We start from the raw sequence: 12,140 nt of genomic DNA, 5'->3' as shown, positions 1-12,140 counted from the left end.
ACAAAAAGTCACTGTATCGTGGACCAAAAGTTGATAAATATCTATATTGGTATAGAAGTATATGATGATGATGATGATGATGATGAAGAGTTTATACACTGGGTCTCATTCAGTATGAATTGTTTTTAAAAACATTTACGTAAAAATTGTGATGATTTACGCCAGGATGATTTTTTTACAAAACTGCTTTTGTTTCATAAACGTCCCAGCTAACGAAAATATGTTCCAAGAACATTTCGCTTAATGTTCATATTAAGTTATGAAAACGTTGTTCTTTGAAAAAAAAAAAAAAAAAAAAAACGTTTTTTTTTCTTGGTTATACAAACGTTGTGGTAACGTTACTTTTGAATGTTCTCTGAACGTTCTGTAACATAAAAAAAAAAAAAAACGTTAGACGAACGTCCAACTGAAACGTTTAAGAAAAAAACCTTGCAAGAACAATGCATAAATGTTTTTGTGGTAATATTATTACAGAGCAGAATAACACTGAATAAACGTTTTATTAACGTTGCTGGAAGAACGTTTGTTCATAACTTCTGTTCTGGGAACGTTAGCTGGGGAGAACTATGATTTTATTAGTTTATGTTTTAATCTGCATGTATAGATGGGTGGAGTTTCATTTGGTACTAGATCTAGTGTTTGTTTAGTTCTGTTTGCTGTTTGATTACTGTGAATGAGGATGTTAACCTGCTGTGATCGCGGAGGAAGTCGTCTTGTACTCGACCCCGTCGCCAGCACTGCTCCACTATTATGGAAAACACTGGAACATTTTTGTAGTTGGAAAAAAGCGTTATTTTCTTCACTAAAACTTGATTTTATTTTCAACGACTGACTGTGTGCGCGCGCTATTTCACGTACGTTTTATGCATCTTTTTTTATGGAAATGTGTTATGAATCTTAATTTTCACGTGTTTGTAAGTAACGAGGATAAACTTTTAAAAGTGAAACCCATCCGGATTCAGTCTGACACTCCAAGGTTCTGATAATCGTGATTTATATTTACGTGTGCAATCTGTGAGCGGCACCTTCTGAACCAGAACCAGAACCAGCAGGTTTTCTACAGATTGTTATGGGTTTTTTTTGTACTTGATTTGCGTTCTCCGTTGTTTCTCCCTCTGTCTCTGTGCCTGGACTACAGACGGCTCGTCACTATTGGATAGTTCGGTAGATGTGTTGATCACTACTCGAAGTGCTTTCTTTGGTCTTGCATGCCTTTTCTCGTGCTGCTAGAAATATCACGAATTCGCTTCTCCGTTTCTCCTGGACGACGTGCCGGAAGTACAGAACCGTTCGACGCGCTGATTTCAGAACCACATGCCTGTTTCTACTCAAAGTTTGCCAAAACGCAGTTAAAGATTCATACTTTCCACGTCTTGCCTGTGCTTTTCTCTCTCTTTTTTTGACACTAAATTGGCTCCGCCTACTTGCAACCTTACTCTGGATATCAATGCAAGCTTTTCTAGGAAAAGAAACTTGCCCTTCTTTCTGATATCGACATATCAAGCCCTGAGGAGCGTGAAGGCAGCTTCACTGACTAGAGACTTCAGTGCCTTTGATTTCACCAAGACCTCCAGAACCAGTACAAGCCAACGGAGCTCGTATCCCATCATGCCACACTCACCTGAGACACATATGCACACCCCAGTTTAAAGGCACCCGAACCTGATGACATGAACAGAACTATATTGGGATTCCACTGCACTATCATCGTCATCACGAGTTTTCTTTCTCTTGTGCGTAGAGTGACACGCTTGGTTTCAATGTGGTCTTATTTTTGGGGGGCTTTTAAGTGCCATTTGACTGTTTACGTAGTGAGTCGTGGCATTGCTGTAGCGCGTTCAAATGCAAGCACAAGCATCGTGGTACTCTGAGGGAAAACTCAGAACAAAGTCCTAGATGTAAATATTGAGATAAAAATGGAAGGATATTTATTTACAGTCCCTTACTTTTAATGACAGATATGTTTGAAAGTGTAAATTGTGATCCACCTTCATCCCCTTCTCTCTATTGTTTTATTTGATGTACCTTACATATACAGTACATATGTTTTTTTTTCTTTTTTTGTGTGTTTTACCTCTTAGTAAATTATATCCTCTGAAAATTGGTAAAAGCTTACTAATAAGTGTAGAGTGATTTGTATTGTGTATTTTACATGAAGGATAACAAAAACTGGGGAACTTTTATATTTATAAAATGATATATTAACATTTAGTGTGTCAAATATGAGGAAAATATAGGAATTATCCAAGACACATGTAGTTTGTTTTTTCTGAATATTTCAGACTTGAGCTCAGGCTAGCTTATTAGTGTTGTTTTCTTAAATTTGTGGCTTGTCTTTCAATTAATAAACCTTTTTCTTGTTGAAACAAGACCTGTTGTGCTCACTCGTCACAGAGTTTACTCACCCCGCCTCGTGTTTCGACGAACCTCAATGATGTCGTGTTCTTCTGTGGAAGACAAAAGGAGAAATGTTCGGAGAAGAATAATTAGAAAGAATTCGATTTTTTTTTTTTTTTTTTTTTATTAAATAGAGCATTAATGTTCCATTCCCGGTTATAAAATCTTTTTTTTTTAGAAAGAAAATTCATACATGTAAGAAATACTAGTAAATTGCACAAATAATTAGAGAATTAAATATTCAATTTTGACGTAGAATCAAGGCTCGAAATTGCGACCATTTTGGTCGCATATGCTCCTGAAATTTAGTCTGTGCGACCTAAAAATATATTTGGGAGCATTTGTGCGAGTGCAAATAATGGTTGTGGTGCGACCTGTTTTCATTTCTCTAAAAAACGTTTGCAAATTACTTCACAGTGTGTACCTTATGTGCGCTGATACGCGATGGCCGGACCGTCATTCTATCCAACGTTATATAACCAATCCCGGGGTTTTTCCTGCATTGATTTTTTTTGGCGGCCGCCAAAGCCTTTGATCGGTGCGTGAGTGACTGCTGCGCTTGACGAGAGAAAGCCCCGGCCGCGCGCGCGCGCACTCTCACGTCTTCAAACAACACGAGCGCTGTCTTGCTCTCTCTCCCTCGCGCATATTAATCAAAATCATTTGACACGATAGAAAAAGGGCGGAAGACCGAAGTTTCACGTGGAGCATTCGGAGATTTTTTTTTCTCCTAAATTACCGTGGAGTGTGAATTGTGCTAAAAAATAAACTACCGGGATAATCACACAACGCTTGCCGTATGCTACACTTCCACTAATGACACTCCGATTCGCGAACTAATGACTCATTTGAACCGATTCACTTTAATGAATGGAATGAACTGATCTGTCCAACACACTCACGAGACGTCTGAATCGGTGTATAACAAATCGGTACCACTTTACAATAATGTTCCACTTATTAAATTCTAGTTAACACAGTTGTACTATTAAAAAAAACTGCACTTTGTTAATTTGTTAACCATTGTTAATGTTAATTGCAACATTTGGGCTACTAATAGCCTATACATTATTGATTTTTTTTTTTTTTTTTTACATAGTTAATGCACTGTGAAGTAACATTAATGAACAATGAACAGCTGTATTTTTATTAACTAAGATTAACAAAGATTAATACAGCATATTAATAGCAATAGAGTGCCAAGTGCCAAGCAAAAAATGCAGGGACAGGTGTGTGGCAAACAAATCAGGTTCAATTATTAAGGCTTTTAATCGGCATGATACGTCAAATATAACCATACTGTCTATGAATATAACACCGCATACACCATCGCCAAAGAAGAGCTTGCCTTCACTAAATTTATGTCAAATGACAAATCATGTGCCAATATCATCGGGGTGAGATGATATAGAGCCAGAAGACCAAATTTCAAATCTTGGCCACAGGATGAAATAAAATTTGTTAATATATAATTTGTAGTTGTGGTGCTCCTTAATTTTTGGTGGGTGCTCCTAAATTTTTGCTGGTGCTCCTAACTTTTTGAAGTTGGGAGCACCAGTGCTACCAAGTAAAAAAGTTAATTTCGAGCCCTGCGTAGAATGACTGAATTAGTGTTTTCTTGTATTTAAAACCAAAAAAAAAAAAAGAAGTATTTCTTAAGAAAACTAGTATAACAGTATGAGGACTTGACTGTATGAGGCTTTAAAGGGATTTTGCGCAAACTAACCTTTAGAAAAATGTTTTTTCATTTTTGCTCAGATTTAAAACGAGCTAATGCAAAATAATCACTGAACTTTTATTCACTGCCTAATCTTGTGCACAAATAGATACAGTAGGGGATTTCTAATTCCCAGCATGCTTTTTTATGGGGATTACCTAGAAGAGTTTAAATTATTTTTATGTTTTAGAGCAGGAAGAATGAAGGAGACTTGTTCATGTGCTGGTAAACTAAGAAGATATTCTTACAGTTATGAAGATTATTAACTTGAGCTCAGTTTGAGGAAGAGTAATTACTGTCATTTTATACATGTTGATATTTGAAATCACAAAAACGCCCCTATCTTGATAGCTCCGCCCCCAAACCTACTAACACGCTCTGCAACACAGGCACCTCCCCCTCATGAGTGGACACGCCCCTTACTGCTGATTGGCTACAGGTGTTTTGGAGCTCAACAACAGCATTTCTCAGAATTCCCTTTAAAAATAAAGATTCTTCCATCTAAATCTTCTATCTATCTGAACTCAAATTTGTTTTTTTTTTGCAAATATTTTCTTAGTATGTTCCTAGTCTTGTTGTTAATCGTTTCATCAGTCATTATTACAAAGTGGCGTCATTGTGAAAACCCTCTTTTAGAACCTTCATTTTTAATAAAGTGTACATAATTGACAAGTTTACATGGTAAATTGTTGGCATTACTTAAGGATGTCTAAATTGGTCGTACAAAATAAGTTTAAAATAGCCTAACGTTACTTAAAAGTCGAACGCAAATGAGTAGCCTAGTTTTTTTTTTTTTTTAAACCAGGGACAATAGGGTTTATATATACATCTGAATATTTTTACAATGTATAAGGAGTGTCAAACTTAATAATAAAGTTATAAGATAGCAAAGGACTTTGTTTTACTCACCTGATTAAATGATTAAGACGATTTCTACAATGAAAATCCTGTCGAACTACTTCGTCGCGCGTCTGACAGAAAAGGCGCGAATCACTGAGGCGAGAGTCGCGAGACACTTTGACCTCAGGAGAGCTGAGGCTAATTAATGAGGCTTGTTAGCTAAAATTAACTTAGGTTACCCAAAATTAACCTGGAAGCACGTTAATTTGTCCTTATAGACCAGCCACTTGTAATCAACAACATGACGTGTTAAAGTGACAGGCCACGCCCACTACATTAATATTAATATAGGCATGCACGACACTGCTGACAGAGACGCACGAGTAGTATTTTATACAAGAATATGCAATTTATACTAAATAGCCACAAATTATCCAACAAATTAACCACTAAATTAAAATATAACTGATATTGTCATTACATTTGAGTCAATGAAAAAGATTTTTACACATAAATGCATATATAATAGAATGAGATGAAGATGTGAACTGTTACATTTTACATATTGTGGTTTTAATGATTATCGTCTCTGATTTTGCTCTGAAACGTGAAAAAAAGTGTGTCTGTGAAAAAGAATAAATGGAACATGAAATACACAAGACTTCAAAATCAATTTAATAGCATTCTGTATTTGATAAACTGCTAGAAGTACGAGCTATTTGAGGAATCTTCCATTTCTGAACCTTCCTATTTCTTTTCAAACAGTGAAATGAAATCAGGCTCAACAAAAGTATGAATCGGTCATCAGATCTCACTCGACGCATGCAAGGCTGAACCGTCACTGTATGGCGTTTCCAGAGCAAGTCTGTGGGCTCAGAAAGAAGAACACAAGCTCTGAATAATACTGACATCATCTTCCATAATGTTCATGTCATGTGGCTTCACATCAAAACACACGGGTCCAGTTCATCTCATATCAAAACATGACCGTCATTTACTATATGAATAACTGATATTCTCAGGCATCAGAGAGATTAATGGTATAAAAGTTGTTAATGCATCAGTTTCCTGTTAAAGGCATTATCATTACGAGTCAAACGGAGCCCTTGTGACCTTTAACCGTTAAATCAGCTGCATTAAACCAATAACAATGAAGGACAATCATCTTAGTACTGAGTTCAATTCATAAACGTGTTCATGTTTGTAAAAGAGGTGCAGGATATATTTTTTATTCACAAGCTGCAAAGAGAAAATGGAAAGAAAAAAAGAAAGTGCTAGCACATGTACTTGGCTAAAAGAATTAAAATAAAGCATTCAGAACACAAATAAAGCAGGTGCATGTATGAGTTTAGACGAGCCGTCTTGCTATGAGGGTTAACAGCGGTTGAGCCGACTCTAAAGGAAACCGATGTTTAATGTACACGCGATCCGACCCGCGTGTGAAAGAAACTTCTGCATGATTCGTCAAACGTTCAACCAGTGAGACTCTGGAAATTAGACCCATTTCAGACATTTTGGGATTTAGAGAATGTCTGGAAACAAATTCATTAAAACGGCTTTTGAAGACCGAGCCCAATCCCAGCATGCACCTCTCACGTCTTTTTCATGCAAAACTTTTTTAGATGATAAACTTGGTAACTGGAACACTTTCTGCACGGCCTTACTGGGGCCGAAGAGGGGAAATGAAAACGAAAAAAAAAAGCAAAAACGAAATGAATCTTTCAATGAAATCGATGCATATGCATCCGTGTGGCGTTGACCTCTGACCCCGATGGGTTGAAGGCCTGTGGCGTGTCTCAGTCTAGCGGCGTGGGGTCTGCGATGGGCATGGTGTGCAGGACCTCGTCCAGCAGCTGGAGGGCCCGGTGCAGGTGGATCTCGATCCAGCAGGGCGTCTCTTTAATGCTCTGGCGGGGGTAATCCGGGCCCCAGCCTTTCACGAAACTCATGCGCAAGATGCAGAGCCGGCGGAGATCGTCCACACCGATACCAGCCGCCGCAGACAAGCCTGACGGGGCGCCGAGACAAGCCAGAAGATTACAATTAGAGCCATTTTGGCACAAATATTCAATAAAACGGTAACAACTTTACAATAAGGTTCATTAGTTAACATGAACTAAGAATGAACAATACTTCTACAGCATTTATTAATCTTAGTTAATATTAATTATAACATCTAATACATTATTAAAATCAAAGGTTGTATTAGACAACATTAGTTAATGCACTGTGAACTAACATGAACAAACAATGAACAGCTGGATTTTTATTAACTAACATTAACAACGGTTAATGAATACTGTAACAAATGTATTTCTCATTGTTAGTTCATGTTAGTTAATACATTAACTAATGAACCTTATTGTATAACCTATATAACCTATAGGTGGATCTTCACACACCTGTCAAAACAACATTACTGTAATGATTTTCATCTGCAGGGTTAATGTTCTTAAAACTAAGCTAAGTTTGTGCAAGACAATGAGCAATAATGATTTTACAGTGTCGTAGATAGGGATGCACCGATATGAAAATTTTGGCAGATAACCGATAATTCTTTATACTTGAAAGCCGATAACCGATATATTGGCCCATAAATCTAAACCCAAATTTGTATATAGTTTTTGAGAGCCTGATCACAAAAACAAGTCTCATTATTAAAAGCCACGTCCCAAACACACAAATATGATGTTCTGTAGCCGATATGACGGACTTGCGCTGCACTGAACTGTGGTTTCCTTTTTTGAAGTGATCAATCATATTTCAAGCCATTCATAATCATCATGTTGAACATCTGAAGAGTCTCAGCTGAAGGACATAATACATTATTTATCAGCTTCGAACTTTCTTATCGGGCCGATAACGATAACATTAAAAATGAACATATACCGGCTGATACCGATATAATGACCGATATATCGTGCATCCCTAAACTTTGCATTCGCAACATTGTTCAGATTAGGGGTTCTGTAGGGATGAGACTAAATGATTGAATTTCCAGGTTTGGGAACCTGAAACTGCAGCTCTGGAGTGTAGACGTGTAGGAAGACTCACTAATAGCAGGAGCGATTCCTCCGACTGATCCGGGTCCGGGGATGTTCCCGGCCACTGCTGCCGCTTGAGCCGCCGCCGCTGCCTGAGCCGTGGCCGCCTGCTGCTGCATCTGCCTGTGGCACTGGCGCAGGTCAAACACCTGTAGGAGACCGAGAACACATGGTGACACAAGTCAAACACCTGTAGGAGACCGAGAACACCTGTAGGACACAAGTCAAACACCTGTAGGAGACCGAGAACACCTGTAGGACACAAGTCAAACACCTGTAGGAGACCGAGAACACCTGTAGGACACAAGTCAAACACCTGTAGGAGACCGAGAACACCTGTAGGACACAAGTCAAACACCTGTAGGAGACCGAGAACACCTGTAGGACACAAGTCAAACACCTGTAGGAGACCGAGAACACCTGTAGGACACAAGTCAAACACCTGTAGGAGACCGAGAACACATGGTGACACAAGTCAAACACCTGTAGGAGACCGAGAACACATGGTGACACAAGTCAAACACCTGTAGGAGACCGAGAACACATGGTGACACAAGTCAAACACCTGTAGGAGACCGAGAACACATGGTGACACAAGTCAAACACCTGTAGGAGACCGAGAACACCTGTAGGACACAAGTCAAACACCTGTAGGAGACCGAGAACACCTGTAGGACACAAGTCAAACACCTGTAGGAGACCGAGAACACCTGTAGGACACAAGTCAAACACCTGTAGGAGACCGAGAACACATGGTGACACAAGTCAAACACCTGTAGGAGACCGAGAACACCTGTAGGACACAAGTCAAACACCTGTAGGAGACCGAGAACACCTGTAGGACACAAGTCAAACACCTGTAGGAGACCGAGAACACATGGTGACACAAGTCAAACACCTGTAGGAGACCGAGAACACCTGTAGGACACAAGTCAAACACCTGTAGGAGACCGAGAACACATGGTGACACAAGTCAAACACCTGTAGGAGACCGAGAACACCTGTAGGACACAAGTCAAACACCTGTAGGACACAAGTCAAACACCTGTAGGAGACCGAGAACACCTGTAGGACACAAGTCAAACACCTGTAGGAGACCGAGAACACCTGTAGGACACAAGTCAAACACCTGTAGGAGACCGAGAACACATGGTGACACAAGTCAAACACCTGTAGGAGACCGAGAACACCTGTAGATCGCATCAGTGCTGTGCGAGCGCTCGTCTAGTGACGGATCAACATACTGCAGACCTCTGAGATCAGTATCAGTGCAACACTGTGCATCCAAAATCTATCAACAGTGTTGCATATTTACACACACAATGCATTGACTTTTTTTAAAAGTCGTCTTTGTTTTTGAAAGAAGTCTGTCCTGCTCACCAATGCTGAGTTTGTTTGTTTAAAAATACAGTAAAAATAGTGAAATATTATTACAATTTAAATATTTGAACACAGTCAAACCAAAACTTAGAGGCACCTTCAACATTTCTCACATCATCACAGTTTATTCGCTATAGTTTAGAAAATGATAATAAAATATGAGCAGAACTCAGTTGATATTTGACTGGTTTTGTCCGTCCTTCTGTTAGACTGTCTCACACATGAATTATGTTGAATATCTGTCAGCTGTTAAATTTAACTACACAATTAGATAATACCAGTTTAGCTCAACCAATCACCAAGCAATGCTTCATTGTGTTCAGTCTGTGTGTAAAAAGAGCATTAGCAATTAAAGAAAACACACTTCAGCAAAACATGATCAGCTCAAAGTGTCTGAATAATATTTGGTCCCAAATTTTGATAAATGTTACTGGTAGTCACTGTATGAGGAATATTTGGGTATAATGTGTCACATTTGACTTTATTTTGCTCTCCTCACTTACATATATAAACTATAGTGTCCTACACACACTAGTGAAAGATATCCAGTGTCTGAATGATTTTTGGTTTGACTATTTAAAATGCAATTTATTCCTGAGATGCAAAACTAAACTTTCACTACCTAAACGCATCTTTCAAGGCTTAAACCAGGCGTTCCTCTCACCTTGATGTATGCGCTGGGGTAAATCTTGTGCACAGCATCCCCAGGAGCGCGGCCGGCCTCACGGTCCAAGTAGTAGCTCTGGACGAACACGGCGTGATCGCTGAGACAGCGAACCCAAACATCTCCTTCACCTTTACACTCCAGCTGAACGCCTTTCCCGATGTGCAGTCTGGAAACAGGCATCAGATCAGCTCGAACAGTAATCAATACGGGTGTAACGAGACCCTCACGTCACGATTCGACACATATCACGATACCGAACTCACAATACCATACTATTGCGACATTATATTCAATATTATATATAGTAGTTTAATGCAGTACTGACACTAAAACTCAGAAAACGTATAAAATACATATAGTCAATAGCCATGATACATTTTGTTGCATTGCTATATATTGTGACACGATATTGTTGCACCCCTACTGTAATCAAACATCTACAATAAATCACGATCCCTGCGCTACCTCGCCCTCTCGATGGCCTCTGTTCTGTGGACGTTGCTGAGCTGCCCGAGACAGAAGCGATCTCCTCCTGAGGGATCCACGTATCCGTCGACCGTCACGATCGGGCAGGAGGAGGGAACTTTAAAGGTCTCGCCCACTTGAACATCCATCTCGAAATAAGCAATGGAGCACCAGTATTCAGGAGCTGCTCCAGACGAGAAGATCATGAGACATCCGGTGATGATTATGACTGGAATACGATCATAGGAGTGAAACTCTTACCAGGATGGTTGGATATCGGGGGCTGAAATCCGATTTCGTTGTGAACGGGCCCTGAGGAGAAAATAAAGATTATGAGAAAGTGCACATACAGTCAAACCAAAAATCATTCAGACACCAGATATGTTTTATATTTTTTTTACTAGTGTGTGCAGGACACTATAGTTCATTTATGTAAGTGAGGAGAGTAAAATAAAGTAAACTGTGACATAATTCTTTATTCAGTGACTACCAATAAAATATATAAATATTTGGGAGCAAAAATGATTCTGACACTTTGAGCTGATCATGTTTTGCTGAAGTGTTTTGTCTTTAATTGCTAATGCTCTTTTTACACACAGACTGAACAAAATGAAGCATTGCTTGGTGATTGGTTGAGCTAAACTGGTATTATCTAATTGTGTAGTTAAATTTAACAGCTGACAGATATTCAACATAATTCATGTGTGAGACAGTCTAACAGAAGGACGGACAAAACCAGTCAAATATCCACTGAGTTCTGCTCATATTTTATTACCATTTTCTAAACTATAGCGAATAAACTGATAATGTGAGAAATGTTGAAGGCGTCTGAATAAGTTTTGGTCTGAGTGTGTGCTCGGCCTGAGTCTGCTTGGTCTCGTGCTGTGCTGGTCGTGAGGTGCTCACAGTAGTGTGCCGGATGTGCCATGGGCGGGTGATGCTGAAGATGCCCGTTCTGATGGTGAGGAACGCTGGGAGTGAAGTTATTGTTCCTCGCCCAGGTGGAAGTGGCGTCTGTGGACAGAAGAAGAGACACCGGACCTGCTGTCATCAAGCAGACTTCACTCATGCCTGAATGTGCTGGAAGCAGGAGATGCTGAAAAGCTTTCGGTTTTGAAATCAAATTTAAGGCTTTTTAAGACCTGCACTAATAAAATGAACACCGTTTTGGGGAGGGGATGTAGGTCAATGTTTACGATGACATCCTGAACCGTAAAAACAACTTTACAGTTCAAATAATACACATTTAAATAAATAAATCAACTCACATTTCAGCCTTTAAACCATTATATACACAATAGTTTTTTACATTATTAATGTTTTTTAAAGTCTCTTCTGCTGCATTTATTAGATCAAAAATACAGTAAAAACTTAAATATTATTATAATGTAAATCAGCTGTTTTCTATGTGAATATACAGTAAAGTGTAATTTATTCCTGTGATCAAAGCTGAATTTTCAGCATCATTACTCCAGTCTTCAGTGTCACATGATCCTTCAGAAATCACTCTAATATGATGATCTGATGCTCAAGAGACATTTATGATTATTATCAGTGTTGAAAACAGTTGTTCATTTTTCTTTTTCAGGATTCTTTGATGAATAGAAAGTTCAAAACAATAGTATTTATC

The 12,140-nt window shown here is 38.9% G+C and overlaps 1 protein-coding gene and 1 long non-coding RNA gene across 3 annotated transcripts in view; both read right to left on the bottom strand.

Moving 5' to 3' along the window:
* Positions 1 to 281: 281 nt before the first annotated feature.
* Positions 282 to 5,302, bottom strand: LOC311284848. The gene is made up of 2 exons (XR_014626269.1): positions 5,024 to 5,302; positions 282 to 2,447 (listed from the first exon to the last, which is right to left on the bottom strand). It is a non-coding gene; the product is annotated as an uncharacterized lncRNA (long non-coding RNA).
* Positions 5,303 to 5,606: 304 nt separating this feature from the next.
* Positions 5,607 to 12,140, bottom strand: part of smad4a (SMAD family member 4a) — a 16,819-nt gene continuing 10,285 nt past the window's right edge. For both annotated transcript variants that reach the window (XM_084400043.1, XM_084400044.1), the window contains 6 exons: positions 11,417 to 11,524; positions 10,772 to 10,822; positions 10,511 to 10,694; positions 10,043 to 10,211; positions 8,009 to 8,147; positions 5,607 to 6,962 (listed from right to left, as the gene is read on the bottom strand). In XM_084400043.1, coding sequence (XP_084256169.1) covers positions 6,751 to 6,962; positions 8,009 to 8,147; positions 10,043 to 10,211; positions 10,511 to 10,694; positions 10,772 to 10,822; positions 11,417 to 11,524 — 863 coding nt within the window. In that variant the 3' untranslated portion in view covers positions 5,607 to 6,750. The remainder of the gene's footprint in view (positions 6,963 to 8,008; positions 8,148 to 10,042; positions 10,212 to 10,510; positions 10,695 to 10,771; positions 10,823 to 11,416; positions 11,525 to 12,140) is intronic.

The sequence above is a fragment of the Rutilus rutilus genome (assembly GCF_951802725.1).
Source record: "Rutilus rutilus genome assembly, chromosome: 25".
Lineage (NCBI taxonomy): Eukaryota > Metazoa > Chordata > Actinopteri > Cypriniformes > Leuciscidae > Rutilus > Rutilus rutilus.
Note: the sequence above shows the minus strand (reverse complement) of the source record. Positions and strands in the feature narration are given on the sequence as shown.